The sequence below is a fragment of the Symphodus melops genome, assembly GCF_947650265.1.
Source record: "Symphodus melops genome assembly, chromosome: 13".
Taxonomy (NCBI): domain Eukaryota; kingdom Metazoa; phylum Chordata; class Actinopteri; order Labriformes; family Labridae; genus Symphodus; species Symphodus melops.
The window spans coordinates 14,864,119-14,890,970 of record NC_136703.1 but is presented as its reverse complement, the minus strand read 5'-3'; the positions used below and the strand labels follow the sequence as shown (position 1 = coordinate 14,890,970).

General features: G+C 40.8%; 1 protein-coding gene across 2 annotated transcripts in view; it reads left to right on the top strand.

The window, feature by feature from the left end:
* LOC306834320 (chemokine-like protein TAFA-2) overlaps positions 1 to 26,852 on the top strand; it is a 71,417-nt gene that overhangs the window by 39,223 nt on the left and 5,342 nt on the right. Inside the window, exons 2-4 of one of the 2 annotated variants that reach the window (XM_079360163.1) lie at positions 331 to 431; positions 21,739 to 21,888; positions 24,890 to 25,014. In XM_079360163.1, coding sequence (XP_079216289.1) covers positions 332 to 431; positions 21,739 to 21,888; positions 24,890 to 25,014 — 375 coding nt within the window. In that variant the 5' untranslated portion in view covers position 331. Of the gene's footprint in view, positions 1 to 327; positions 432 to 21,738; positions 21,889 to 24,889; positions 25,015 to 26,852 lie in introns of both variants that reach the window. The other variant, XM_079360162.1, reaches the window with a different exon arrangement.

Sequence of the window (26,852 nt, the reverse complement as noted above, 5' to 3'; positions counted from 1 at the left end):
CCAAAGCTACGATAAACATGTTCTGTATGATGATACAACCCCAATACCTTTAAAAAATATTAATGTTGAATAAAATGTTCATAAAGCAATGAAACAGAGAGGTAAACCTGATTACCACAGTTAGCCTTCTTCACGTATTTTGGTTTCCTTTTTTAAATGAACTGTAAAAACATATCAGTCAAGCTCCCCCTCAGCACTGGGAGAAAAACACAATGTCCTCCCAGAGCCCAGCTGCTGGCAACATTTTAAAGCATCATTAGTATCGTGGTTGAAAAAAGGCATGCATCACACAGTATAATCTAATTTTGTAATTTTTTTTGTCTCTTGCAGAATGCGGGAACGGGGTCCTTGCATTTGTGGAGTTGGCGTGTGGAGCCTACTGCTGTCTCTCTGCCTGGCCTCCCTCACACATGCACACAGGAGCCACACAGGTAAGAATATGTGTGTGTTTTTCTCTCATTTTGTGTGTGAGTGCACAGTATATATTCCTGTCACTTGGTCAGTGTCTGTGTAGAGCATATATGGTATTCGATTTATTGAGGATTACCAGTGCTGGCAGCTTTTGCAGCCAATTTCTTTCCACATGTTGTAAAGTTGCAGTGAATAGGCCGTGTGCCACCCGAGGGAATGCAGAGGTCGGATTCACTACGAAATACGAGACCGCAGAGACTGGATGCCAGGAAGAACAACCCAAAAAAAAAAAAAAACTTTAATAAAAGAAAGGGGAATAGGAGTAATCCAACAAGAAAGGTCTTCTCAGTTTAGAGGCTTTCATGTCTTTGCAGTTCTATCAGAGTGGGGCAACTCTCCAAAATGCCTGCAGGTTACAGCACAGACAGAGCACAGTGAGCCTTGTGGATTACAAATCCCTGGTTGTGTGGTCCTCCTCCCATGTGGGCCAAGTGGCTGAGTCACTAGCATGATTGAGCCCAGGGGCCCTCTTACTACTTCCCATTTCTTTTCTCATGTGAAGGTTGGGTATCCTTTGCTTCTGTGCACCACAACTGTGTGTGACACTGAAAATGACCTTCCTCTGGGAAAAGGGCTTTAAGAGAGCAGCTGCTACCTGTATGTAAATAAGAGCTTTTTATGTGCCTGAGGCCATGCTGATCACTTAGTCACTTTCATGCAAGAAAATATGAATAGAAATAACTTGCTGAATTATTGTGAAGCTTTGAATGTTTAGATTCTGTTGACACTGAGAAGTGATTATTTCATTGACTGTATTTTGTTTAAAAGATGGCTTGCTATAATTAAATTAACCCTTTATGTGTAAATTAAATGAATGTCATATGAAGTTATAGCTGCACCTGAAGTGTCTAATAAATTCCAAAGCACTGGTTCAGCCATAACCTCTTTTTCATAATGACACTGTCAGGATGGTGTGTAATGATCCCTGTAACCATGACTTCATCAATAATCATATTTTTGAATTTTCACAAACAAAAAAAACAGCAAAAAAAGTACTTTTGCACCGCGTGTCACGCCTACTCATTCACACACTGATGGTAGAGGTTGCTATCAAGTTAGACCATCAGGAGTAACCTATCCTATTCATATGCCACCAACAAAGCAATGGGAGCTACTGGGTTTAAGTGTCTTGCCCAAGGACACATTGGACATGTTGCTGCAGGAGCTGGGGATTGAAACCCTCGACCTTCCAGTTGAGAGATGATGACTAACAACTGAGTCATAATTTAATGTTGAAACTTCATTCACAGCTGTTCTTAATAAGACAATTCTTTCTAACTTTTGGGAAGTGTTTACTGTCTTTGGTTGTACATTTAAGTATGAGAACAAATGCTTTTCTTACCTGAGGATGTCGATATATTTCAGTTTAAAGAACTATTTTAAGGGGTTAAAATGTATTCTCTCCAGGCCATGAATGTAATAATTCAATAGCTTTTGAGAGATTTCTGTCAGGACTAAAGTGGTTGACCAGGCTGCATGATACAGTAACAGTGAAACCTAGAGCCATTAAAAAATAGGGCGCTAACTAGCTAGCTAAGTCTCTATGGCTTTGTTTAGACTGCCGCCCAAATCTGATTTTTCCCCAAATCTGATCAGAATCCGATCTAACTGACTGACCGTCCCCATTACACATCGCAAGAGACCAGATCCGATCCGCCTGCCCATATTGACGTGGTCTGATCCACATTGGTTTCTATGGTAACAGGTAATGCCCAGCCACAACAACAGCAAAATGGATGACAGAGAAGTCTGATTATTTTTGATGCAAACAATTTTGCGGAGCAGTCTGTCCGCCGGCTTGTTTTACTACGTTTGTTTTGATTCTTGCTATTTTCTTTCACTGACTGAAGTTAACTTCCGGTCCGCCGAATCTACGTCATTGTTGTTGTTGTCGATGGTGTCGCATTGCAAGTGACGCAGAAGACACATTGAAGCGACCGACATGTTCAGATTGAGTCGGATCTGTAGGAATCAGATTTGAAATCACCTCCTCAAGTGGTTTGAATCAGATTTGGAAAAATCGGATCTCATTTGGCTTTTTGGTGTTCAGACTGGCGGTTTTTGGAGGTGCAATGTGAACAAGGCCTATGAGCATATGCCCCATGTACGTAACAGTCCTTGTTTCACTTTAAGTCCATAAAGTCAATGTGCAGGCCTAAGAGGTTCCTTATATACTGACATGGTCATTAAGCCAGCTTTTTTGTTATTTAAGGATGCTCTATTTAAAAAAAAAAAAAAGATGAGACTTACAAGATAGTAAACATCTCTGACAAAAGCATGTTAGTGACAAAGAAAGAATGTCCCAAGGAGAAAAACAAAATGTGATGATAGTGGATGTTGTCTTTGGATTTAAGTAAATATGATAGATGTTGATGGCTTGAAAATGTTACACTCTGCCTTTGGCTTTCATGGCGTGATAAAGTGGCGTGCACCAGCTGTCCTTCATCTGAACCTTTTGTCTTTGTTTGTTATTGTTGTAAGTGTGTGTCTTAACGTCACTGCTGCAGCTGTTGTATTGCACATCCTCATATCTGCCTAACACCAGTGTTTCATTACAGAGTGACTGAAAGGAGTTTGAAGGATGAGTGGAAGTCTTTCATTTTTAAAACAATGCAGCATCTTAGAAAAAATCTCTCTCAGATGCTGTAGACTTTTTTACTCTGTGTAGAAATTAGAACTCACTTTTCAAAGACAACAAGGTTCACTGTGAGTGAATGTGTGTCCTTGCTGATTGTAACTACCTACTGTATAACCAAAGCTCAACTTACTACTCCAGCTGCCAGCCATGATTGACACGGCAAAGGCAAAATTTCATCAATGGAATGATTGCAAAAAGATGTGAATAGAGGACGGAATGGTGGTGTATCAATGGGCTGTCAATGAAGTGCGGATATCTGCAGCAAGCAATGAAATAACTAAAAAAAAAAAAAAACACAAGTGAGAGGGAAGAACAGAGAGCATGCAGCGGTTGTGTAGTGAGGTTTATGTAATTGTTGTTTATCATACAATCCCAAAAAAATAGAGGCAGTTGTATTGGTGTTGGTATTTCAGATGGACACGTTACTATGAGTGTGTGTGTGTGTGTGTGTGGTGTGGTTGTGTATTGTCTGTGTGCTCCCGTTAATGAGTGATTGATTGTGGGGTAAGTTGTAATCAGGGAATTACAGCTTTATCCAGTTGCAGGGTGTCTGAGTGGAAGAAAAACAGACGAGTAATCAGATAATTACTGAATACAATCCCTGAGGTCGTTTCAAGGTCGATGCTCTAACACATACATCACTCACATATACATGCACACAATGTTGCCCTCTCTCTTGCTCAGTTACATTTCCAGACACGTGCAAATTCACACAGGCAAAACATTTTTACTCCAAAAATGGCTGCTGTATTTTCCAACCTCCTGACCTGCTTTCCTTAATTTCACTGAACTATATTCTTAGCATGAAGCTGTTTATTAGACTTTTGGTTACTATAACAACAATACATTTTACACAACTCTTGAAAGTAAAGTGGAGGACTTCTCAGTTTTTCTTCAAATAACATTGTTCAACTCAATTTTTGCTGATAATCCATGTTTGAATGAGTTGCACTGGGCTTTTAACTCCAACGTTAACACTAAAAGCTAACGAACTGTTCCAGCTGTCAAGGGGAAACAGTTAATATAAGATGGTTCAGTCACGTTTTATTTTCTGAACATTTTGAGGGGGAAAAGGTTCAGTCAGACATGATGTTCCTGCATCCTTTATGGAGAGTTTTTTGGCCCTTTATTCATGTGTGTGTGTGTGTGTGTGTGTGTGTGTGTGTGTGTTTGTGTGTATGTGTGCCCCTGCCACCAGCTTAAGAGGCATAAGCTGACAGGACCGCTGTGGTGACCTCAGGAGGATAGCTGAGGTGGCTGAGAAGTGGTAAAAGAAGTCTCAGCATGTGTGTTTGTTCTGTTTGGTGTGAGTGTGTGTGTGTTTGTGTGTGTGGGCCCGCCTTGCTTCTGTTCACCTTTTATTCTCTACATTTTTATCTTTCAGGCCAGAACAGGAACAAAGATGCTTCTCCTTTGTCATTGATGCTTGTCCGTCTGTTCAACCATCCATCCTTCTGTCTTTTTTTCTTATTCACATACTTTGTTGTACACATCACTTCGACACTGTGTGAAAACTTCGGGCTTCATACCCAGACCTTGGGGCTCTAACACTCTTCGAGAACTGCAAATCGCTCCAATAAAGATATCTTGTTTGTAGACAAGGCTTTGGTTAAATGTCTCAGTAGCTTTGCCAATAGTCTTGGAGAAACGGCTTGGCTTGGATTTTGAAGTTCAGCGGACCAGCGATTATGCTGATCACTTCAACACACACTGTCGAGTCATTGATTCTCAGTCCATGGGCTGCAATCACCCTACATCGCTACTGATTAGAGGCTACTCGGACTTTAACTTACTCTGAAAGGCCTTCTGTCTGCCAAGAAGAGGGACTACGGGTCTAAGAACAAAGATGTATAAGGATGCTAAAATGTGCTAAACCACTCTCACACAAGCTCAGAGAGACATGCATGCAGTAATGCATGCAGACAGGCCTGCAGTAAACGCACACGCACACACACACATTAACAAACACTCAAAAAAAACCTTACATGCATGCACACTCAGAGGCTTTCTAATGTGATGTGTGAAGACAGGCTGTCTGCCCTCCTTAGAGCTGGCTCTACAGTAAAGCTGCACCCCACGCCTGGTCTACAACAAGCTCCATATGGCTTGTGAAAAATTCAAGCTGAAAATTATGAAAGGGAAATTTTTCATGCAGACAAACATCACCAGAGTTCGACTGCACTTAAAAATGTGTTGGTTAAGAGACGGAGACAGTTTGTCATTGTTCATGTGTGTGTGAGATGGAAAGAGAGGCCAAATGAATGAAGCCAAATCAATCAGTACAGCAGGGTTGAAAATCCAAATTGCAAAGTTAATGAAAAACCAAATACACCTAGGAATGAGGTTAATGCAGATCATCTTTAAAACAATGACTATTTAGCAAAAGCAACCTTTAAGCTCATTATCAAATTACAGTACCATCACATTTTATCATACTGGTTTCCATTGAACAGAAATACCTGTTTATTATAATCAGTCAATTTTTTTGTCATTACGGGTGTTTTTTAGTCAATGGCGCTCTCTCGTAGTCGTCACTCCCACTTCACTTCAATTGGTGTTGACAAAATCCAAAGAACTGAATTTGCATACATTCACCTTCACCAATCAGCATGTCCTTGGTATCGCAAGTGTTGTGTTAACCATTATGTATTCACTTATTAAGTTGCCAGGAGTGTAATTTGAAAAGTGGCTTCAGGCACTTTGGCCTTTTGTTGTATATCAGAGGATAATCGTTTGAGTTTATTCCGACTCAGATATGATTCCATCACAAATTCATGCAGCGAGAGACGAGAAATTCATGTTTTAATGTTTCTAAAGCAGACTGCCAGATTGTCGAACACGAGAGCCATTTTTTTTTTAATCGGAGGGGAGGGGATTTAAAGCTGTTATTATACAAGTGCAAAAAAAAAAAAAAAAAAGAATATCTATGAAAGGAGAAAGGTGATGGCAGACAGCGAGATGCAATCTGCTCGGAGGCAGTGTGATTCATGAACTGTGCCTGAATAACCAGGTCGACAGATAAACACACATACACCGGAAGATGTGATTGGGTTACGAGCAATGTGCTCTGAATACATCAAACTTTACTTTTGTTTGGTTTACAATAGCCAGTTTTGTGTCACTGCACTGGATCATAAATTCCTGTTGTAGCCTAAAGCAACGTTTTTATGAGATGTTTAATAATTTGACTCAAAAAGGAGCATTGAACAAATGGTGGTTTATCTATCTATCTATCTATCTATCTATCTATCTATCTATCTATCTATCTATCTATCTATCTATCTATCTATCTGGTTATCGATAGAAAGTCAAGGAATCAGCAAAGTTGAGATATTTCAGTCTGGACCACAATGGAGCTTGGACCAGTCACCTTTCCATTTAGTTGGCCATTATTATGGTGAAAATGTACAAACTGTCCTGTACAGTACAGGTAACTTAAAGTGAGTACCTCTAACTGTATGCAAGTCTTGAGAAACAACTACCTTTAAAAGGTGCCAAAAGATCAAATGACAATGTCTCTGAGAAGCCCACCAAGTTGAATCCTCAGAGTAAAGGATCAAAGCCTCTCCAGTTTGTGTCCCAGGTCTCTGTCTGACTCTGGGTTCTCACTGATTGGAAAGATTCCTCATTCATTAGTGCTAATCATTACCTGTTAGCTACAAAGCAAACCTAGCGAGGAGCCAGTCTAGAACGTTTTGTGGTTTCTTGAGCTAAACTAAAGCCTCCATGGACTCTCTGTTTTAGGTTAATCCACTCTGTTGAACTAAAGTGGCAACAACAGAAGTGTGGATTAACATTTTGGCAAGCGAACAAGAGAAAGACACATTGAAATCAGTAATGACTAATTAGCCTTTATTGCAGTTTTTAGAAGTCATAAAGATTTTTAATTGGCTTGAAATTAACGTATCTTTTAGTCCCTGAGTTTCTAAACATCCCTCCCCTTTCTTGTTCTGCCTACCCCTCCAGTCCTCTCTTTTGCCCTCTGTTTCCGATTCTCTCCATCCTCTCCTTCCCAACTTTTGCTTTATTTCACAGCTATTAAACCAGGAAATTTCAATCAGGTAGCACAGCGTGAATTTCTGCAGGGGCACGGGAGGAAGAGTGAACTTTTATTTAATGCAGGCCTCCTTTCTTTTCTCTTCTCCACCTCGTCTCTTTTCTTTCGCAGCTGAACTCAACCTTGGTTCTTTATAGTTTATGATTCAATTTCCAATTTGTCCTCCAGAAGTATTTGCCTAGTCGGTGGCAGAGAGGTTTTGTTCTTATGTGTTTGTACAATCCTTGCCTTTGGTATTCATAGAAACACAGTCTTAAGGACACACATTTGAATTTTCAATTCCGTGTCTGCTATTCTTTTCTTACATGAAAGGCACATTGAGATGGGAATCTCCCTTTCAAGTATACACTCTTTGCAAGCGAGGAGAGATGCTCTGAAATATGTATAACCAATATGTACCATTTCCTTTTATTAGAGGCAAGGATGACCCAAAGAGCTTATTCTGAGATTTGAAGATTGTTGGTTCACTGGTAGAGAGGATTAAGTCTGAGTCATGTGTTTTGGTGTATGTTTTGTTTTTTTTGTTTTGTTTTTAATGTGGACACTTTTAAACCAGAGCTTAACTGCTCAATTCTAAAAAAACAACAAAAAAGCCCAACCTAATTGTTGATATTAAGTTAGACAAGCTCCTTCTGACTAGCAGGGTGCAAATTACAATAGGTTTCAACCACAAAAGAGGAACATTTAAATAAATAAGACCATGATTCAATAAATTATCAAAAAAAAGCTACTTCTCACTAATCTTTGTGAAAGATTTGTAGCTGTGAGCTATGTCAGCTCTTAACTATTAAGATGATTAACCATGCAGCAACCTGCAGAGTTGAATGATAAGCGCTGGATTTCTTTGATAGGCCATTTGAGGCTGGTTACTTTTTATTTTGAATTACAAAACATCTTTTCTTTTGCTTTCATTTTGTATTTTTGTCTTAATCTGTGTTTGCTTTACTTCCTGTTTCGATATAAATCTGCTTTTTGCCACAGTTTCTCCTCCTTTCATTCTCGATGTTCATTGTCTCTAATAAATACTTGATACAGACCACATATGCAGCACATATGTACATTGTGTGTAAATAAGAATGATTTGAAAAGATGACAAGAATGCTCTTCATCAAAAGCTTCTTTAGAATGACTAGATTTTTTGTTTGCCAAGTGTTGCTTTCCTTCGGCTGGTCGGATCTGAAGCGGGATAGTTTATTTCCAGAGTTTTTCCCTGCAGAGTTGACATGCTTGGAGCCATGTAAATAATGAATGAAACATGCTTATGTTTTAAAAGGTGCTTCTATAGATAAAATATGTGGGCTGGAAAAACTTAAGTTAACTCGTTCATTTTCAAACGGCAGCTCTTTAGAAGCAGACCCCTCGAGGGTTTCCATTGGGTTCATCGAGGGATTAGGTTATTCTGGAGAAAGAAACATGCTGAAACAAAGTGCTAAAAACAAAATAACATCCAAATAACAAAAAAACAAAAACAACAACAAAAAACAGCTAAATACACAGCTCAAAGTGAATTTGACAGCAGTCAATACTGCTTCAATAAAATCATTGGGAAAGTGTTTCTATGTGGTTAAGCTTAGTGAAAAATCCCAGTGTGTTTCCTCAAATAAAGTAGCTTTTTAGTGGATTAGCCTGCCTCTATTTTGGTTGCTTTACTGTTTATAAAGTAAACAGCGTGCATATGATTGTGTTTCTGTGTGCATGCTCAGCTTTAGTATTCTTTACAACAACTCCACAGTCATGCACTGATGGATGGGGTGCTCTTTCCTTTACTGATGTACTGTGATCAATGCTGATGCAAGGAAAGAGAGTGTGGGAGAGTGAGAGGGAAAGAGAAAGAGAGGTAATGTGCTGCCTCTGCACATCTCTCTCTCCCTCTCTCTCAGAGTCTTTTTGCATTAATCCTCTCCTCGCTGTGAGTTTCCCACTATGTTGATCCTGCCAGTATCTGCATATGCCGCACTCTCACCGACATCATCGCCTTAACAGATATGACACAGTGTTTCCTCGTGAAGCATATGCTGCAAAAGGACAACTTTCAGCAGATTAATAGATTATAGATTAAGAAGAGAAAATTGAGTGTGAATGAGACAGTGGGTGTGCATGAGAGTCTTTTTCCATTACAGGTCTTTAAAGAGGAAAAAAAAAAACATGCATGTGTGACTGTTCGTCCTGGCCTCTCATCTTGCCTAAATGTGGTTAAGAGGCTTTTATTTTTAGCCTTTTGCTGTTGTGAGTTAAATAAAACAGCAGTAATGCAGCTTCACTAATCCTCTCACACAACTAATCCTTGCAGAACACCACTGTAAATACTCTGTGGGCTGTATTAAAGCACAAATCACTCAATCCCTCACTGACTCTTTTATGCTCTTTTCGGTTGAGATTAATAAAAAATCTTTGATATTTAATCTAGGAGAGAGATGTTCCGGAAATAACTGGACCTCCTCTTGTCCCCTCTCAGACTGGGACTCTTGGACATTTTACGGTGTGGACTCTCTTTGAGTCTTTGCGTTATATTTTCTACAGAAGCGTTCTAAATCAAGATTCACAACAAGACTCTAAACATGCTTGAGAAGAATAGACATAAAAGTAGTCATAGTGGGATGACATGTACATTGAACTCTTTTAAAAAGTGGCCACTACTGAAGACCACCGGCACAGTTTTAGGATATTGGTGTTCATCATGAGTCTGGTTTTAGATTTCCGCCTCTTAAAAAGGACATTTTTTGTTGTCAATATAACTTTGCTAAATGGATAAGCTTAGCACTGTGCTAACGATGGATTAATGTTGGGTCTTTGTAATACAGCAATGAGTATGGTCTTTTTACCTTTTGTCGGCGCTTCACAAATAAAAATTGATTGATTGACGATGCTCTTTATTTGTGTTGGCTGCTATACACATCTTTAGAGAAGGAGGGCTCCTGAAGCAGTCCTGCTGTTTGGTCTCCAGCTAACTGACTGGTTGTCGCCTCATTTAAACATGACCCACGATTCACGTTTGAAAAAATTTAGCTCAACTTGTTTGTGGTGTCGTTTTGGACAAAATGTTGCATATCTTTGGAAAAGTCTGTCAATGTGTTCTTGCTCTTTCTAGGTTTGCTTTTTAACTGCTGATTACATAAAATTGACGTTGATGTAAATGTAAATCTAGTTTGAAAGAAGAAAGACTACACATACATGTTTGTATTTAAACTTGGTGGATCTTTTTAAAGTCATATTTGACCTTTGCTAAAAAAGGAAAAAGGTGCTTTGGATTTTTTTTTTGTGTATTTTTCTCTCAAAAATGAAACTGTCATGTAGTTCTTTAATACTTCCCCCGGTGAGTTTAAAGTGAATAATACAAACTGCCTGAAGCAAACACAGAAACAACTGCAACAACTTTTGTTTGATATTGTTTTAAACATAAAATGAAATGTTTTCATTGTAAGCTGTGAGAGCCAAAGAGATTTGCAGGAAGGAAACCACACAGGTTTTTTAAAAGGCTGTGCGCACACCCACACAGGCCTTCTCATCCTTTAAACAGCAGATAATAACAGGAAATGAAGAGGTGAGACACATTTTAATGAAGGCCAACTGAAACTTAATGTGATGCAGTTGATTTGTATGTAATCTCATGGGCTTCTTCTGCTCTATGCTATGCATAATTGTCCGATGTGAAAAAAAGGGTTTAACCAGTGTTCAGTTCTTAAAAAGGCGACATGACGCAGCATTATTTAAAACCTGTGTAGATACATTGTGTGTGTGTGTGTGTGTGTGTGTGTGGGGGGGCTGTCTGTCCAAAAGGAAGAACAGTTCAAGCTCTCAGAAAGTTACAATATGACTGATTTACATCGACCAATGAGGATTCAAAGAAATAAAAATGTAGTTTGTTTGACACATTTATTAAATAGCTGAGCTAACAGTGACATTAATCCATAGAGGTATGAAACATATCTTAAAATGTCAGAAGAAGGGACATACTTCTGTCAGTACATAAATGTAAGAAGCACAATCATAGGAGAGAGAACTACATAGGCTGACTTTCTTTGCTTGAAACTTTTCTTCATGTGATGCAAAAAGCGTCATATTGCATCACATGAAGAAAACTTCCAGGCAAAGAACAACATGGCATCGTCTCAGGGCAAAATGAGGGTTGGATTCATGACCATTCTAAACTACTACCATGTTTCTAATGATACAAAGCTTCATGCACATGGGTGAAGTATCCCTTTAAATATGAAGTAGATCGAGACTGAAAATACTACAGGAAACAGCACAGAGCATTTAACTGCAGATTTTCCCAACTCATTGTTTTTAGAGTGATTTGAACTTTGCAGCAGAGCAACGTGGAGCTCACATTCTCTCCTGCTGCGTCCTAATGCAGTAGCTCGACAACGGTGGGTCTTCAGTTTGCTTCCAATAGAGTCCACACAGAGACCAATCATTCCTCCGACACACACTCTCCTCTCCCCTCACACCATTTACAGTCAGAGCAGGCTGTGTCTATCTCATTCCTCCTCTCCGCCTTCATCTGGCCTCCCTCTCTCTTCTCATCTTTCCACCTCTGGCTCTGCTGCCAGCCAGCCTAACACGCACCAGGGTTTCCCTTTCATTTGGTAGTGAGGGATGGGATGAGAGACAGAGAGAGGCGAGAGAGGAGAGTGGAAGGATGTAATGATCTGTCCTGATGAACGCAGTTAGAGAGAAAGTGCTGACGCAATGGAAGAGAGGCTTTAAGAAGTGATGAGTGTAATGCACCAATCACAGAGCTCATCAGGTGACCAGTCAATGTGCAACCACTAATGAAGGCGTTTGAAATATAACATCTGTCTTTAGAAAACAATTGAATTATGTGATAACTGCACCGTGATAATTAAGTATGAGCAGTTGAGTGAATTATGATCTTCTTATGTTAGAAGTATCACTCACACAGACAAACAAACGTTTAAAGAGATGCCTCAACAATTAACCTTCAGAACCAGAGTTTCTGTTTTATGAATGTCTGTGTCATAAAGTGTGTACACTACTTTTTAAGGGACACAATGGAGCAGGTGCAGATTTAGTCTAGAGTTCAGACCAAAAAAACAGTCCAAACAGGAACATAAATAACACAATTTAAAGAGTGAGACACATTTCTGTTTCTCCTGTAACAGACAGAAAAAAAAAGAAAGAAAAAAAAAATGTGTGCTATGTATTTGATTAAAATGAGAAGACAAGCTCTAGGCAGAAAAAAAGGAGTCAATACGAAATATGAACTAGTTTTGAAGGACAAATCAGTGATGACTTAATACGGATAGAAAGTCTTGTAGGTTTAGAGGTCAAACTGAGGACGATACGAAGTGCAACATCAGCGACTGGAATCTGACAAAGGAGAAAAAAAAGGAGAAATAACAAGCATCTTTCTTCCTCTTCTGATACATGGTATCCTCCTTGAGGGTGTTGTCAGCAGCTGGCTAAATGAAGCTCTTCATCTCAATACGGATCCCTTAACCATTCTCATGTTGCAATAACAGCTCTGCCAAAACTGATATACCACATTTTGTTCTGTTTGAAGTAAAGGCCAGAACAGACAGTGTTAAGGTCAAATAAAGGTTGAACGTCTCCACATATTAAGATACCAATTTGAGTCATTCCTAAATGTTTCATGTTATTGTCTATTTTATTTTTGAACCACATCAGATGAAGTACATTAGGCAAGGGAGGGACTTAGCGTTCGAGGCTCACAGCTCAAACACTGTTGGAGAAACATTCATGATGTGTAAAGCTGCTTAATTTATTCTTTCTGTCAGCATCAATGACAGACTTTATTTTATTTTGAGCAACATGAACGGTCTGGGTATAAGTCAGCTCCCAGGAAAACTCTCTAAATGATGATCATTCAACGATTCAGACTGGGAACACAATCAGCCCCTCTACATGCTTGTCCTTTGAAATCGAGCAATGAACACTGAGATGTGATGCCTGTTAGTGTGTACTCTAACATATGGGACTGTCCGGTCTTTCACAGTGAGTAAACAGGACGATAGCAAGCCATTTATCTAGGTCTGCGATACGACGCCTGTACAACAGAGAGACATAAACAACAACCATGACTCAAACACAAACACACACACACAAACACAAGGCGACCTGCTGAAGTGAAATACGCAGAGATTGACGTTTACGAGTGTCCGTCCTTATTCCGTTGACAGGAAGAGAATTCAGAGAGAATGAAATCATCATCAACATGGCGGCTGCGCTATAGATCTCTCCTCTGCTCTGCGTTCACTGACTGACACAGAGGAAACCAGAGGAGGGAGGAGGGCGTTTTGGACTAAACAAAATCATCGTGTTTCTGTCTCTGTGCACGCTTTTGCCAGAATGACACCGAGAAGCACGACAGAGAGAGGCGCAGAGGAAAGAGAAAGAGAGCAAGACACCAGCTTCAGTCAGAGAAATGAAAAAGTGGCTGGCATGGCTCTGAGCTCCCCCACAACAATGCACGTCGGAAACCGCAGCAAGAGGTTAAAAAAAGATGCAGAGTAGATAGAGGAAGAGAGAGAGAGAGAGAGAGAGAGAGAGAGAGAGAGAGAGAGAGAGAAGAAACGAGAAGAGGACAGAAACACAGATTAATAAGGAGACCTGAACTTTCCCCGAGGGCTTATGAAAAGTCACCTCCAGTCAGTCAGCGGTTAACAATTAACAAAGGTTTTAAAACATAGAGGCCTCACACACAAACACGCACACGTACACACAAACACGCACACGTACACACACACACGCGCAGACAGGTTAATGGCTGAGTGGTGATGCTGTGGTCATACATCTGAGCATATTAACAATTTATACCCAATTCACCACCTTAATATCTTGCCTGAAGCACAAATTAGCACAAATCGTCTGCAGGTGGGCGTGGGTGGTGGTGGTGGGGGGGGGGGGGGGGGGGTTGGATGTGTCGGTGGTGGTGGTGGTGGTGGGTTGTAATTATTCCAGGACACCAGGCAGCATACCCTGCCCCATGAGCTAATACATTGTGTGATGTAGCAGGAGGACAGGGTTCTGTGGAGATAATTCGCTTGTTTGAGCGTGTATTAAATCTGCATGGAGATCAGTGACGTGTGTGTTTTTGCACTGTTGAGTGTTGTCGGAGACAGTCTGGCACAAGCTGTTCTCATGTCAGCGGGGATGATTAGTAAAGGGTACAGTAGTTCAGCAGGCTGCTTGTCACATACTAGACAACAGCTATTCTTGTTAGGGTAAAAGGTAGCCAAAGCTAATGTGTAAATACATTTAGAAAGAGATGTTGTATTTGGTTGAAAATGTTCAGGCAGTTGTTGTTTTTTTTTTGTCTGTGCAGAAAGTACGTCTGAACGAGGGATTTCTGATGATCCCCTCTATGTACATTCACGATACTTTGATTAGACGAAGAGTCTGGTGTTTTCTTTCTCCTTCTTTCATTCTTTTTTTTTCCTGTCAAATCATGAGCAAGAACTGCTACTGTGAGCACACTTTTCAATTGTGCACACTCACTCCCTCACTCAGAGACAATGATCTGGCTGATGGTGTTTGAATGATGTGCAGAGCAGCCTGGGTCTGCAGTTTGAGACTAATCTGCCTTTTTTTTTTTTTTTTTAATACACAGAGCATTTTTTGTGACTAAATGCTCTTTCATTAGCCTCTTGCATCAACAAATGGCACACCATCATGCTACCTCTTACTTTATTTTTGGTGACACTGATTAAACATAGGTCAAGTATACAATCATTTTAAACCTTTTCAATGAGCGATTGTATGTTGTTGTTTTTTTGTTGAGCGTTTGTTTCTGGCTTAAAACTCTGGTGCGGTCCCTTTTTTACAGAGCAATGTATTTGTATGCAGGGCTGTTGCACAAATTCTGGGCCCCATGGACTATTCTCTATAGGCCCCTCCCCTGCCTGAGATAAAGAAAACCCTAAAGGAACAAAAGCAGGTGACAGAAATCTGACATCTTTAAGGACTTAAAGGTCTTAAAGCTTCAGGTTGAACTGAGTCCAAAAAATGGAGAAGGTTGGGCTGATGGATGGGATCCAGACTCTATCTGATAATGACCCAGGAGACCTTCATATTGTTTTACTGTCTAAGTAAGGGATAATGTACACTGAGCCATTTGTGACCGCAAAGTGGAACCCCCGACAGCGTGAGCAGGTCTCGTGTCACCCTCAACAGCTTTGTAATAAACATCAGCAAACCCCGTATCAGATCAGAAAACCTTTTTATTAATACAGTGTTGATTTGCTACGAGTTCGGAAGGCCCTCGCATATTATATGGGAAATTTGTTTTGCTGTTCCGCATAGAAGACTTGTTACTCATGTCCACTGGGAGGAAAGCCAAAAAGAACTGCTGACCAACGAGATGTTTCGTTTAAGTGGCGCGGCATCACAGCTAAATTATAGACCCTTCAGAATTAGTTGAAGTTTCAGCTGCTGCCCAAAGATCTTTTTTTTTCTTTCACGGGGACAAATTATGGAAAATCCGAGATTAGATGCATTTTCGATGTGTAACAGACTGCTGATTGTGTGTGTGTGTGTGTGTGTGTGCGTGTGTGTGTGTGTGTGTGTGTGTGAGACAGAGAGAAGAACTCAGAGGGAAAAAGGGACAAGCTATTTTTAGTTCATTTTGTTTGTGTGCCCGCTCATTGTAGATATCTGTGGATTGAGAACAAGACAGTACTAGGTGAGTCTGAAAAATCTCGTTGATGCTACTCCATAATCTAATTAACAAGGACATGCTGTGCGGCTTTCAGTTGCTGATTATTTCACACAATTTCTTCCAAGCTAGAAAACAGACATTACCTTATATGGGGCATCTGTGGCTCATTTGTCAGTCATCTCTCAAAGCAGAAGGTCGGGGGTTCGATCCCCAACTCATGCAGCACGTGTCCGATGTGTCTTTGTCATCGCACCATTTACTTTTACACAAAGCGCTTTGAGGAGTTTAAAGACTAAAGAAGCTCAGGTCTATTTAGTCCATTTTTCACATGTACTTCTATTCTTGATGTGGTGCTTTTTCTTAAATATGCAGAAAGTTCTTGTTCTTCTCCTCCTTTCCTTCGCACGGTTTCTCTTTGCTAGAATCAGTGAAAGGGAGGGATTTTAAGAGTGTGTTGTTGACCACCTACAAGTGTCAGAGGAGGCTAGCGTCTTAAAGGGCTGCCATTGATGGTCTAGTCATGCATGTATTAACACACATGCACATCGACAGCATGAGTACAGAGACGCCACAGAGCATCAGTTCTTAGTAAAAAGTTTGACAAATGATTACAAAAACACATTTTCCCAACCTTGAGTTGATACTTAATGTATAATTAGCATAGCGGTGGCTGAGAGGAGGGGTGGGGTGGGTGCTGTAGACGTTGTAGAAAGCGCTCAGAAATGGGAGAGAACGGAAAACAGGGTCGAGGGAAACCAAGACAGCACTGTTGGAGTGTGTGCGTGCCTCCCTTTCTCTCCATGCTAATTTATTTGGCAGACTCTTAAACAGAATTTTAATTTGCTCTGTGTTTACAATTCATAACGAGTGGTGCCATCTCGGAGGCCAATGTAATCTAATTATTAACAGAAATGCATGGATGTACATGCACTGACGGGCACACACACACATGCACGGAGAAACGTACGTTGTCCTCTAATTAACTTGGCAAGCGTTCTGAACTCATCTTCCATTGAAAAGTCTGCTCTTTGAGAATAGAACACTGTAGACCTTGGGGATTTTTGTTAAATATTCATGGTTATTAAACATGTGATTTATATGGTGCATCTGTAAGCACCATGGATACATGGATCATTTCAGTTTCAGTTACATCTGGAACAAGGCCAGAAGGTGGGATCACTTTTATTGCTCTATTTTTCTATAGATGGATTTCTAACAGATAAGGCTTAGCACATAAAGATCATGACAATGACACCCGATGATGGATGCTGCTCCTGTCGCTTCTTGCCAACACACCCTTTTGACATTAAATACAGTGAACTTTCCCCATCACAACGGCTGTGTTTGTTTTCATAGCAGTGAGTGTGGGTACATCTTGTGTTTATGTCTGACATGAAAAAGGAATCAAATCAAATGATGAATAATCCAAACATGGTGGCTCATTTACAAGTTATAACAAAACAACTTCATCTTTATAAACGCTTCACGATAGACCTGAACCACACAAACAGTATCAACAGAATGTTTTGTGTCTTTTAAATATGAAGATTTAAGGAGAAGAAGAATCTATGATAGGTTTGGGGCGTTGGTTAATGATTTAATGTGACAAATTCATATTCGCAAATATTTGGGCTTTGAAAACCAAACAAACAGAAACCAGAACAAGAAGTGGACTTCTGGAAGAGCTAAAAGTCCAAGGTGATTCAGTAACCGGGCAGTGGGTAAAAGTAGTAGTAGTGGTTTGGACATCTGACTAGGATCTCTTGGTTTGTTTGTTTTTTGGGCACCACAAAGTGAGGAGCTTTCTTGTATACTGTGCTCACCTTACCAACCCGGATTAAGACTTGAAAAAGAATCAAAAGAATGGATGGAAAATGGATATAAAGAATTTGAATGATGGTTCCCTCACACTTCCTTATTAAAGTTAACCATTAGACATAGTTTGGAAATGGTCAACTTCAGAAGTTAACCTTTGCACAAACATGGATTTGCTCTATTTCAATGTGATGTCTTGGTGTAATAATCACAAATCGATGGGTTTTATTTGTATTATTTTAAGTCTTAAAGGAAAAGGATGAAAAAAACTGAGCCTGAAACAAATTGTTCAAAACGTAAACAAAACGTCAACTTGGACCATTTACTGTTGCAATCATAAGTTGTTTTTTTTTTTTTTTTTTTTTTCAAATTTCTGCAGGTTCCTCATACTTTATGCACAAAGTTTGTGCATGTCCGTGACTGGGGAGAGAGAGAGAGAGAGTGAGTGAGTGAGTGAGTGAGTGAGTGAGTGAGTGAGAGAGTGAGAGAGAGAGAGAGAGAGGGAGGTGCCCCCAGTGGAAAGAATGACATTTGAAAGCAGAACACTGCTGGGACCAAGAGCGCTATCTCAGTGATTTGTGTGCCAGAAACCACGTGTGTGTGAACACGACCACACACCATCACACTTACACACACACACACACACACACACACGTACAAACGCACATACACACACAAACACACACATGTCATGTGAGTATCAGGGCAATCTGTCCGTCTGCTCGTCTGTCAGGATCACGTCATCCTTAGTAAATGGGGTTAACAGCCACTGCTGTGTTAGAAGAGCGAGGGATAACAAGTCTTCATGCCACAGAGAGAGATGGGAGGGGGGCTTACAAAGGGGGGGGGGACATTGACAGAGAGAGATAAGGTGAAACAGGGAGGACATATTAAAGAAAGTGTAAAAATTCCCAGATTTAGGGGCCTGTGATTGAGGATAATGGCTTGCTGGCCTGCTGAGTTTGCGGTGCAGGGCTCAGGAGAGAGCAGGGGGGGAAAAGTGCTGGAGTGGCAGAGAGAGATTGACATAAGGACGGGTCATTTGAGAAATAGTGGCAGGAAGAGGTGAGATAGACCTCGAACATGTGAAGAAGGATGAGAAGGGGATAGATGGAGTGTGAAAGAGAGATTGCAATGAAGGTAAGTATCGATGAAGCAGATTAAGGGCTGGATTCTCACTGTGGAAGAATCAAATGGATGCTTCTTTTTATAAGTGTGGTTAAGCATTATCTCTTCTTCTAATGCTCTCTCTCCTTCTTTCACAAACTCTCACAGTGAATCTCTGGAGACTATAACATCGCTGAGTGTTTACAATTACTTTTAATTCAAGCAGTGTATACACACATGTATTTTAACAATACATGTGTATACTTATAAAAGAGGCCAAACTGAAGAAATCTATTGACATGTACCGTGTTAATATTAAAAGGATTAAACAAAAGCAATTGAACTTTGACCTTCCTGCAGTAAACTCCTCAACCACACCCTGAACCCCCAGCTCCTTATTACTCCATTTATAGTCAGCTTAGTGCACTGCCGCTCACACTTACTAATGCTGAGTCAAATACTATTGCAGGCACTACTGTAAGCCTAATAACTGGGCCAGTTTGTGCCTGTGCCTGTAGCAGATGAGACTTTTCTTTTTGGACCAAAGAGTTGGATTGATAGATACAGTAGATCGATGGATCAAGCAGAAACACTATCCTTTGGCAACGCTGCTTGGATGAAAACCAGAGACATGACAGAAGAATAAGAGACCAGGGTGCGAAATACAAGGGGTCCAGGAGGGTCTGAGACCCCCTGAATGATATTTAAACCCCCTTTAAAGCCTCAACAGTAACATTTTGGGTCTCTGGAAAAAAATCACCTGCAATTGACTTTATACTAGAGAGAGAGAGAGAGAGAGAGCCATGTCCGCTGTTAGGTCTTTGAACACAAAGCGTAAACAATGTATTTTACGGCTTTGTGCAGCTGCTTGCTGCAGATGTGATTCGGCGCTCTCTTGGGTTTTCTGCATCTTGACAAGAAATCTCCCCACAGGCGGGTTCCGAGATCGGATCATTTTAAAATGGGAGTTCTGTTGTCTTGCACGAAGCCACCGGAGACACTGTGGCCCAGAGGTGCGTTCAGTGGCAGTTGTTTCAGTGCTGTATCAGCGCTCAGTGAGCGTGCAGGAAAGTGCGAGTGTGTCTGTCATGATCCCGACCAGAAACATTACAACTCTTTGGTCGACATGTTTATAGAAGTATCCAAATGAATGCATTCTTGTATCTGATGAACACTTAGAACTTTCATAAAATGATTTTTTTTAAACTTTAAGCCCTGTGTTGGAGGGTTTCCCTTCGATTGCCACCGGGTATTTTGTACCCTGTAAGAGACACACACACACACACACACACACACACACACATACACACACACACAGCGGGTGTAATATAAGAATGTGTGTTTCATTGAGATTATAATTGAACTGGGCTCTGCAGGATCGCTGCTTTGCCTTTCGTCATTAACCAAGCAAATTAAGAACTTTCAAATCTCTGTGAGCCTGTTCAACATATTCACACTGGCTCATTCAGTTCATCCTGTCCCACTTTGAAACACTCCTCAAACAGAGCAGAGTCATTGTTTGCTGCCTTGGTTTTCATCCCCACTCAGTGCACGTTCTTTTGTTGTATTATGGGTTGACTCTTTTGTAATGCAAATTGCAGGGATTCTCAACAACTGCGCTAAAAGCCTGCAGACCTTGACGTTCATGGCAGACACTTCACATATATACACATGTATATCTGCAGAATACACACGCAACCACATGCAAAGTCTGGCACGCCTAACGTGGACGGCGCACGCTGAGAGTGTGACAACTTCACAAACAGCATCGGCGCACACAACGCCCCTGACAAAGCTTATTGTTTGTCCTTGACGTTTTCATGTACTTGATGAAAGGCGGTTATGAAAAGGACCATGTGCTGACATCAAAATCTCCAAATGTGGAGCGAGGCCTTTGTTCCCTCTCCCTCAGCTGACTCGAGGGACTTCAGTGCTCAGGGTGGACTTGTTGTTAATTAACCACGAGGCTGTCTGATTGAAGAGTGTGTTCATAAATGTGTACACAACATGCGAGCTATAAAACAAGTGGTTTGGCGTCCCATATTCATTAGTGTCATAGCTGATGATCGTTTGGGATGCTATACCATACAGTCTTTATGTTATACGACAAACATTGGTGTTTCTCTTTTTTCAGTGTTTCTGGTGACTGTTCGATCCCCCGTGCATTGACGAGGGACAAGGGTGCAAACATTCAGGCTCTGTACAGATTCTCTTACCGAGAGAGAATCTGGTGGCTCAGCTCTCAAACAGAAACAATTTGCTGTATTTGTGGTCCTCGAAGTCGAAGTTACCTCTGTGCACAGTTTTGTTGGTGCACAAGCAATCAGCATAAACAGGAACGTTTTTTATTAGATTTTTGAGATTGTTCAGGGCTCTGTTTAGCTCAGGACTATTTTCTTATTGACTCATAATCACAGTTTTCTTTCATTTTATTTAATAACTTAAGCATGACATCCTGTTGTTGTTGTGGTCCTTTTTCAGCTTAAGGGGTTGATGTTTTTTCGTGGTTTTCTAACAGCCACTTTAGTTTTATTTCTGTAGGTTCAATCACAAAGAGCTGTACAGCAGCATTGATTGGATCTATGCTTGTCGCCAGTTTTGCATCAATTACCTGGTCGCCACGGAGCAGTTAGAAAGGTGTTGTCCAGCACTAGACTTCACCTGGTTAAAATGCTGAAAAGAATTGATTCTAAGACATGGGTAGGGATTGATTGGGTGTTACCAGCAAGCAATTAAGGCAGCAAGAGCAAAAAAAAATTCTGACATTATTTCAAAACACCGCCATAATCCTAATAATCCCATTTTACTTTTAAAGTTCTTTGTTATTTAAGTTGAATGCATCTGGGAGAAAAGTTTGCCCCAGACAGAGACAGCTCTTTCTGCCCTTACTTGTAAATGTTTGAAATCTCCTTTTGGATGGCCTTTCATGAATCTCCACAGGTATGCTGAACACAGTGTGTGTGTGTGTGTGTGTGTGTGTGTGTGTGTGTGGTGTCTCTTGTGTTTCAGTACATGTGAAGGCAGGGACGTGTGAGGTGATTGCCGCCCATCGCTGCTGCAACAAGAACAAGATCGAGGAGAGATCTCAGACCGTCAAATGTTCCTGCTTCCCTGGGCAGGTTGCTGGCACAACCCGGGCCATGCCCTCCTGTGTTGATGGTACGTACCACTCTTTGTATGTCTGTGCATGTTTTCTATGTACCTGTAAGCTCCTGATGCCAGAACCATCCCTGATTTCAAATAGTACCTTCAACGCTTTACATGGATGCTACTCAATCTGTTTATAATGATGGGATATTCTGCACACTCGAGCTGTGCTTGCATTGGCTCGAGGTTTCTAAGGAGTGTGACGCTAAATGATTAACGGTCAACTCCTGTCGATTCATTGATTTTCTTTTTATAACATTACATTGCAGTACATAGACAGGTTTAATAGCTTCTTTTTTTAGATGAAAGCTGGTGTGTGAACTACAGTAGTGATGCAAAGCAGATTACACTTCTCTTATTTGTCACACTGTATTAGTCAAATCGCATACCAGCAAAAGAAAAAAAAACACTGGCAGGTACAGGTGCAATGTGCAGGGCTGGGTAGGCAAACATATTATGCATGACATTTGATACATTAAGATGAAACTATTGATGGCCAAGTCTGAGTACAACTGGTCTCAAGTATCTAAACGTGATGGCTGCATTACAGAACTAGCAGTACTAGTTATATGTAGAGTGATGCTGAAATGTCAGGACTTTAGTCATGTCCTGAAATACTGAATATGATTAACCAAATATTTGGAATCATGCACAAAGCGTGTAAACTTATATTAAGGCCTCTCCATCTCAATGTCCCGCAGGCTGAATTCCTGTTTTGGTACATCCCTGGCCATTTCCCTCAAATAACTGAGGCTCTGGCTGGAATTGAAACGGTTTCACTCAACAACATAGTTTCTGTTAGATTTATCAACATACTAACCAGCATTCATTTGCCCATTTTAAATCTCAGAAGTGATGGGCTATCCTCTAAGGACAGTTTAGCCTCTGCTCGCTCAGGCTGATTTTTCAAGGTTTCCGAAGAAGCCAGCAGTTTATTCAGAGATGTGATAAAGTATATCAGGGCCAAACACTGTTTTTGGTACGCTCCCTTAAGTTCACAGCTCAGTATTAACAATCCTACGAGCTACGTGAAACGTGGAAAAACGCGATGGAGGGAGAAAAGATGTCTCCAACCTGATGCAGAAGTCTGTTTGCAGAAATTAATAAAAACATCTGATCATAACAGATTGTATTAAGACTGAAAAGTTACGCATTACCTTACACTTTGAGCATGGCCTATACTGCGTTCATAAGTCGACATCTGTTTATGGCGATGATTTCATTTTGAGTGTATTGAATTTAGTGTTCTGCTGTCTTCTGAAAACGTTTTAAAAGCTTTGACAATGAACACTCAGATGTAATACTTTCTTGGCAGTATGTTTCTTGGCTAAAGAACTCTTTGGGAGTTCTAGTGACCATGTAAACAGATTCAATCTGTCCCAGCTTTTCTGTAAAAAGATGTTTCCTGCTGGTAACTGCAAGAGCCTGATCAATTATAAACACAGTGTCTTCCAATACAACTTTTGTGATGAATTCAGAGGAATTAAAAAGTGGAGGGACGTCATAAGGTTACACATCACGACAGCCATTAACATTCTACCCAAATAAACTATAAAGCTAAAAGCAACAGAAATCAGTGCTTTTCTGAATGGTGAAAGTAATCTGAAGTTTCCAACCAAGCCAATAATTCCAATCATACACAGAAAATTGAATACAATAAATTCTAATACAACATAATTGCCTCTTAACCGAGAAGCTGAATAATGAAATTGCTCAACGAAGGATAATTCAGGTCCTGCTGTTTTATGTTGTACTTCAGTTCATGCGATTTAAACATTAAAAGGGTCCCCAAAGATCCCCACCCAATATGAGTTTCACTCGAGAATCTGAAGACAATAATAATAACTAATAACAGTCGGCTTTTTGTGGGTTTTGTTTTGTTTTTTTGGAGAGATTTAATCTATTTTTGGTTTTGTATTGTTTTACTGTCAAGCCTGACCACAAAGTGACTCCAAGATGAGTTAGGCTTATTCATGAATACAAAGAAATGGGAGCGGTATTGGTAAAATTATAGAAGGAAGTGTTTTTATCTTGAGGTTGCGAGGTGCATTCACACCTTGTTCTACTGCTTCTTTTTGAGTGAGACTCTTTCAGAGTCAAAGCTTACAATGCTACGAGTCATTTGGGTTTGTGGCAAGTCCTCGTTATAATGTGTTTGGTAAATATACTGTAACATCAACTATTCTGTTAAGAATTAAGAAGTGTGTTTCATTTTGCTAGTTTATGCACATTCTGTTCTATTTACCAACGCTGAGTGGAAATGCAGTAAAACGTAGCTATGCATTGTTACATAAACTCTTGGCTGAGGATTTGGTGTAACGATGAAGCAAAAGAAGTCTGATTGAAATGTAAAGAGAATTTAAGGATAAAATGTGTCTCATAACAAAAGTTTGACTAACTTAAAAACGGAAGCTTTTACTCGGATAAGGTGAAGAAAAAAATCTGCATGAACCCGGTCATGAATTGAAACACACAGGACTGCGATATGTCCAAAACTTTTTTACATTGTTTTCATTTGTTGACGTTTTAAAGCTTTAACGAGGCTCTTATACCGACCTCATCACATCTCTCTCTGCATTGACATCCACGTAGGTTGTAAGTGGAGGTGTGCCATCCGATGATCTGAGAGCGTAAAAGATTACAATGTGTTGATGATCTGTCAAAGCAGAGACATCGCAGTATTAGGCCTAACAGTTTACGTTCTATCTGACGCGGTTCTATGCTCCAACACGGACGCAGCGTTTCTCATCACATTTTGCTTCGCAGACGAGCAGGATTCATGTATGTGTTTGAACGAAACGGTCACGTTTTCAAATGAACGAATCACCGTGTGAAAATGTTCTCGGTCATCCTTTTGTAGTGATTATCATTTTAAATGTGCATTAACATTGATCAGAGTGAAGGAAAATAAATCGTCAATAAATCAATGTTCACAACACAAAAACACCTGCAAACATTGAGTCATGTTTTTTCTCTATACTCAATATTTGCTGTATCCTCTTTCTTCCTCCAGCCTCCATTGTAGCTCAGAAGTGGTGGTGTCAGATGCACCCTTGTATGGATGGAGAGGAGTGTAAGGTTCTACCAGACCTCACTGGTTGGAGCTGCAGCACAGGCAACAAAGTCAAGACCACAAAGGTTTGTGCACACACTCCCCTCTCTCTTCTATCTGTCGGCTCTATCAAACACAAACACTCCACTTATCCCTCTCGTACAATCCTGGTCAGACCCACCACCGCGTGACCCAGTTCCATCTCCATCCTGTTATATCCCTGTCCTCTTTCTATTTCCATCCAGGCTTATTTGTCTCTATCCCCTACTTTTTTTTTTTTTTCACTTCCATATCATTCTTTTTCTTCTCTCTTTACGTTCCCTATCTACCCATTTTGGTTCCAACATCAAAATATTTCTCGAAAGAAAAACAAGGCCAACAGGAAACAGCGAAATTACACACAAACACCCACCCGCACGCACACACACACACACACACACACACACACACACACACACATACACACAGGCAGAACATCAGCATGTGCTGCATTCCCACGTTCCCTGTTACGCTGAATCTGACTGGCATGCCCTTTGAATTAAAGCAAAAACAAGTAACCACAACATACGGTGCTTTAATAAATCCTCGGAAAGCAGTTCCCTCTGAGTTGAACATTTAACCGCATGTGTGGTCGTTTTCCTTGTATTTCCTGAAATATCAGTCCGTGTTTTTATGAAAGTTGGTGTGGATGTTTCCGCTCAGCCCCGATTGGCACCTGTTAGCTTCTCTTCAGTGAGCTTGACCTGAGCAGGGCTCTTAGCTGTCTGTCATGGGAGGGAATTTGTGCGAGACTCACCTCATGTCACTGTGCGTTTCTGTTTCTAACCTCCATCCTTCTCCCTGCCTTCTCACCTTCCATTATTCATGGCTTGGTGCAGACCTTTGTTTTCTGCCTAAATAATTGATCGAAAGGCGTGGTCAGAAGAGGGAGAGAGTGCATCTCCTCGGGTAAAAAGAGAGGATTGAGAAAAGCTTCAATCACACATGGTCTCCTCTCCCCCCCCCGCTCTCTCTTTCTCTAAAACACTCAGAGGTTGTCTCCTATACACCGAGCTGATTAAGAATTCCTTCCCCCACTTTTCTCCTGCTCACCTCTCACCTAGCAGAGTGGAGCCTGCCCCCCTAAAGTAACACTTCTCTCTTCCCAGCAGCCCCTCCTCTTACCTTCACACCTGGTAGAGTTTTCTGCAGTGCTGAAAAAAGTGCTGCGCGTCTGTTCAGAAGTGCAACTAACCTTTCCAAGAGAACCAGCTCACATCACAGGGGCGGATACATGACAAAGACAGTGACAGGCGCAGTTGAAAATAGAGACACAAATGGGTTACTCAGATGTGGGAATGATGTGCTTTCAGTATGATCGACCCCAAACAATGTGTATGTATAATCCCTCGCATGAGATCAAAGCCCACCAGTCTCATCCAGGAATCTCTTAATCATTTAGACATACTTTGAAAGAAGCACAAATATGTTGTTTCTCCTGTATTGGGGTTTTTGATGAACGATCTTTCTCTTGATCTGTGTTTGTGCGTGTACACGATGCAAGCGCTTTGACTGATGAGTTTGATGTGATGATGATGATGATGATGATGTAAAGAGTGATGTTTTTTCTCCTCTGCTGTGGTTTGCCTGGGTCAAGATGTGCAGGCATCCAGATCAATAGCTTCGAACATTCTCTTATAGTCCCATTAAGACCGGCTCATTAATTGAAATTGACGAGAGAGAGAGAGAGAGAGAGAGAGAGACAGAGAGAGAGAGAGAGAGAGAGAGAGAGAGAGAGAGAGACAGAGAGAGAGAGAGAGAGAGACAGAGACAGAGAGAGACAGAGAGAGAGAGAGACAGAGAGAGAGAGACAGAGAGAGAGAGAGAGAGAGAGAGAGAGAGAGAGAGAGAGACAGAGAGAGAGAGAGAGACAGAGAGAGAGAGA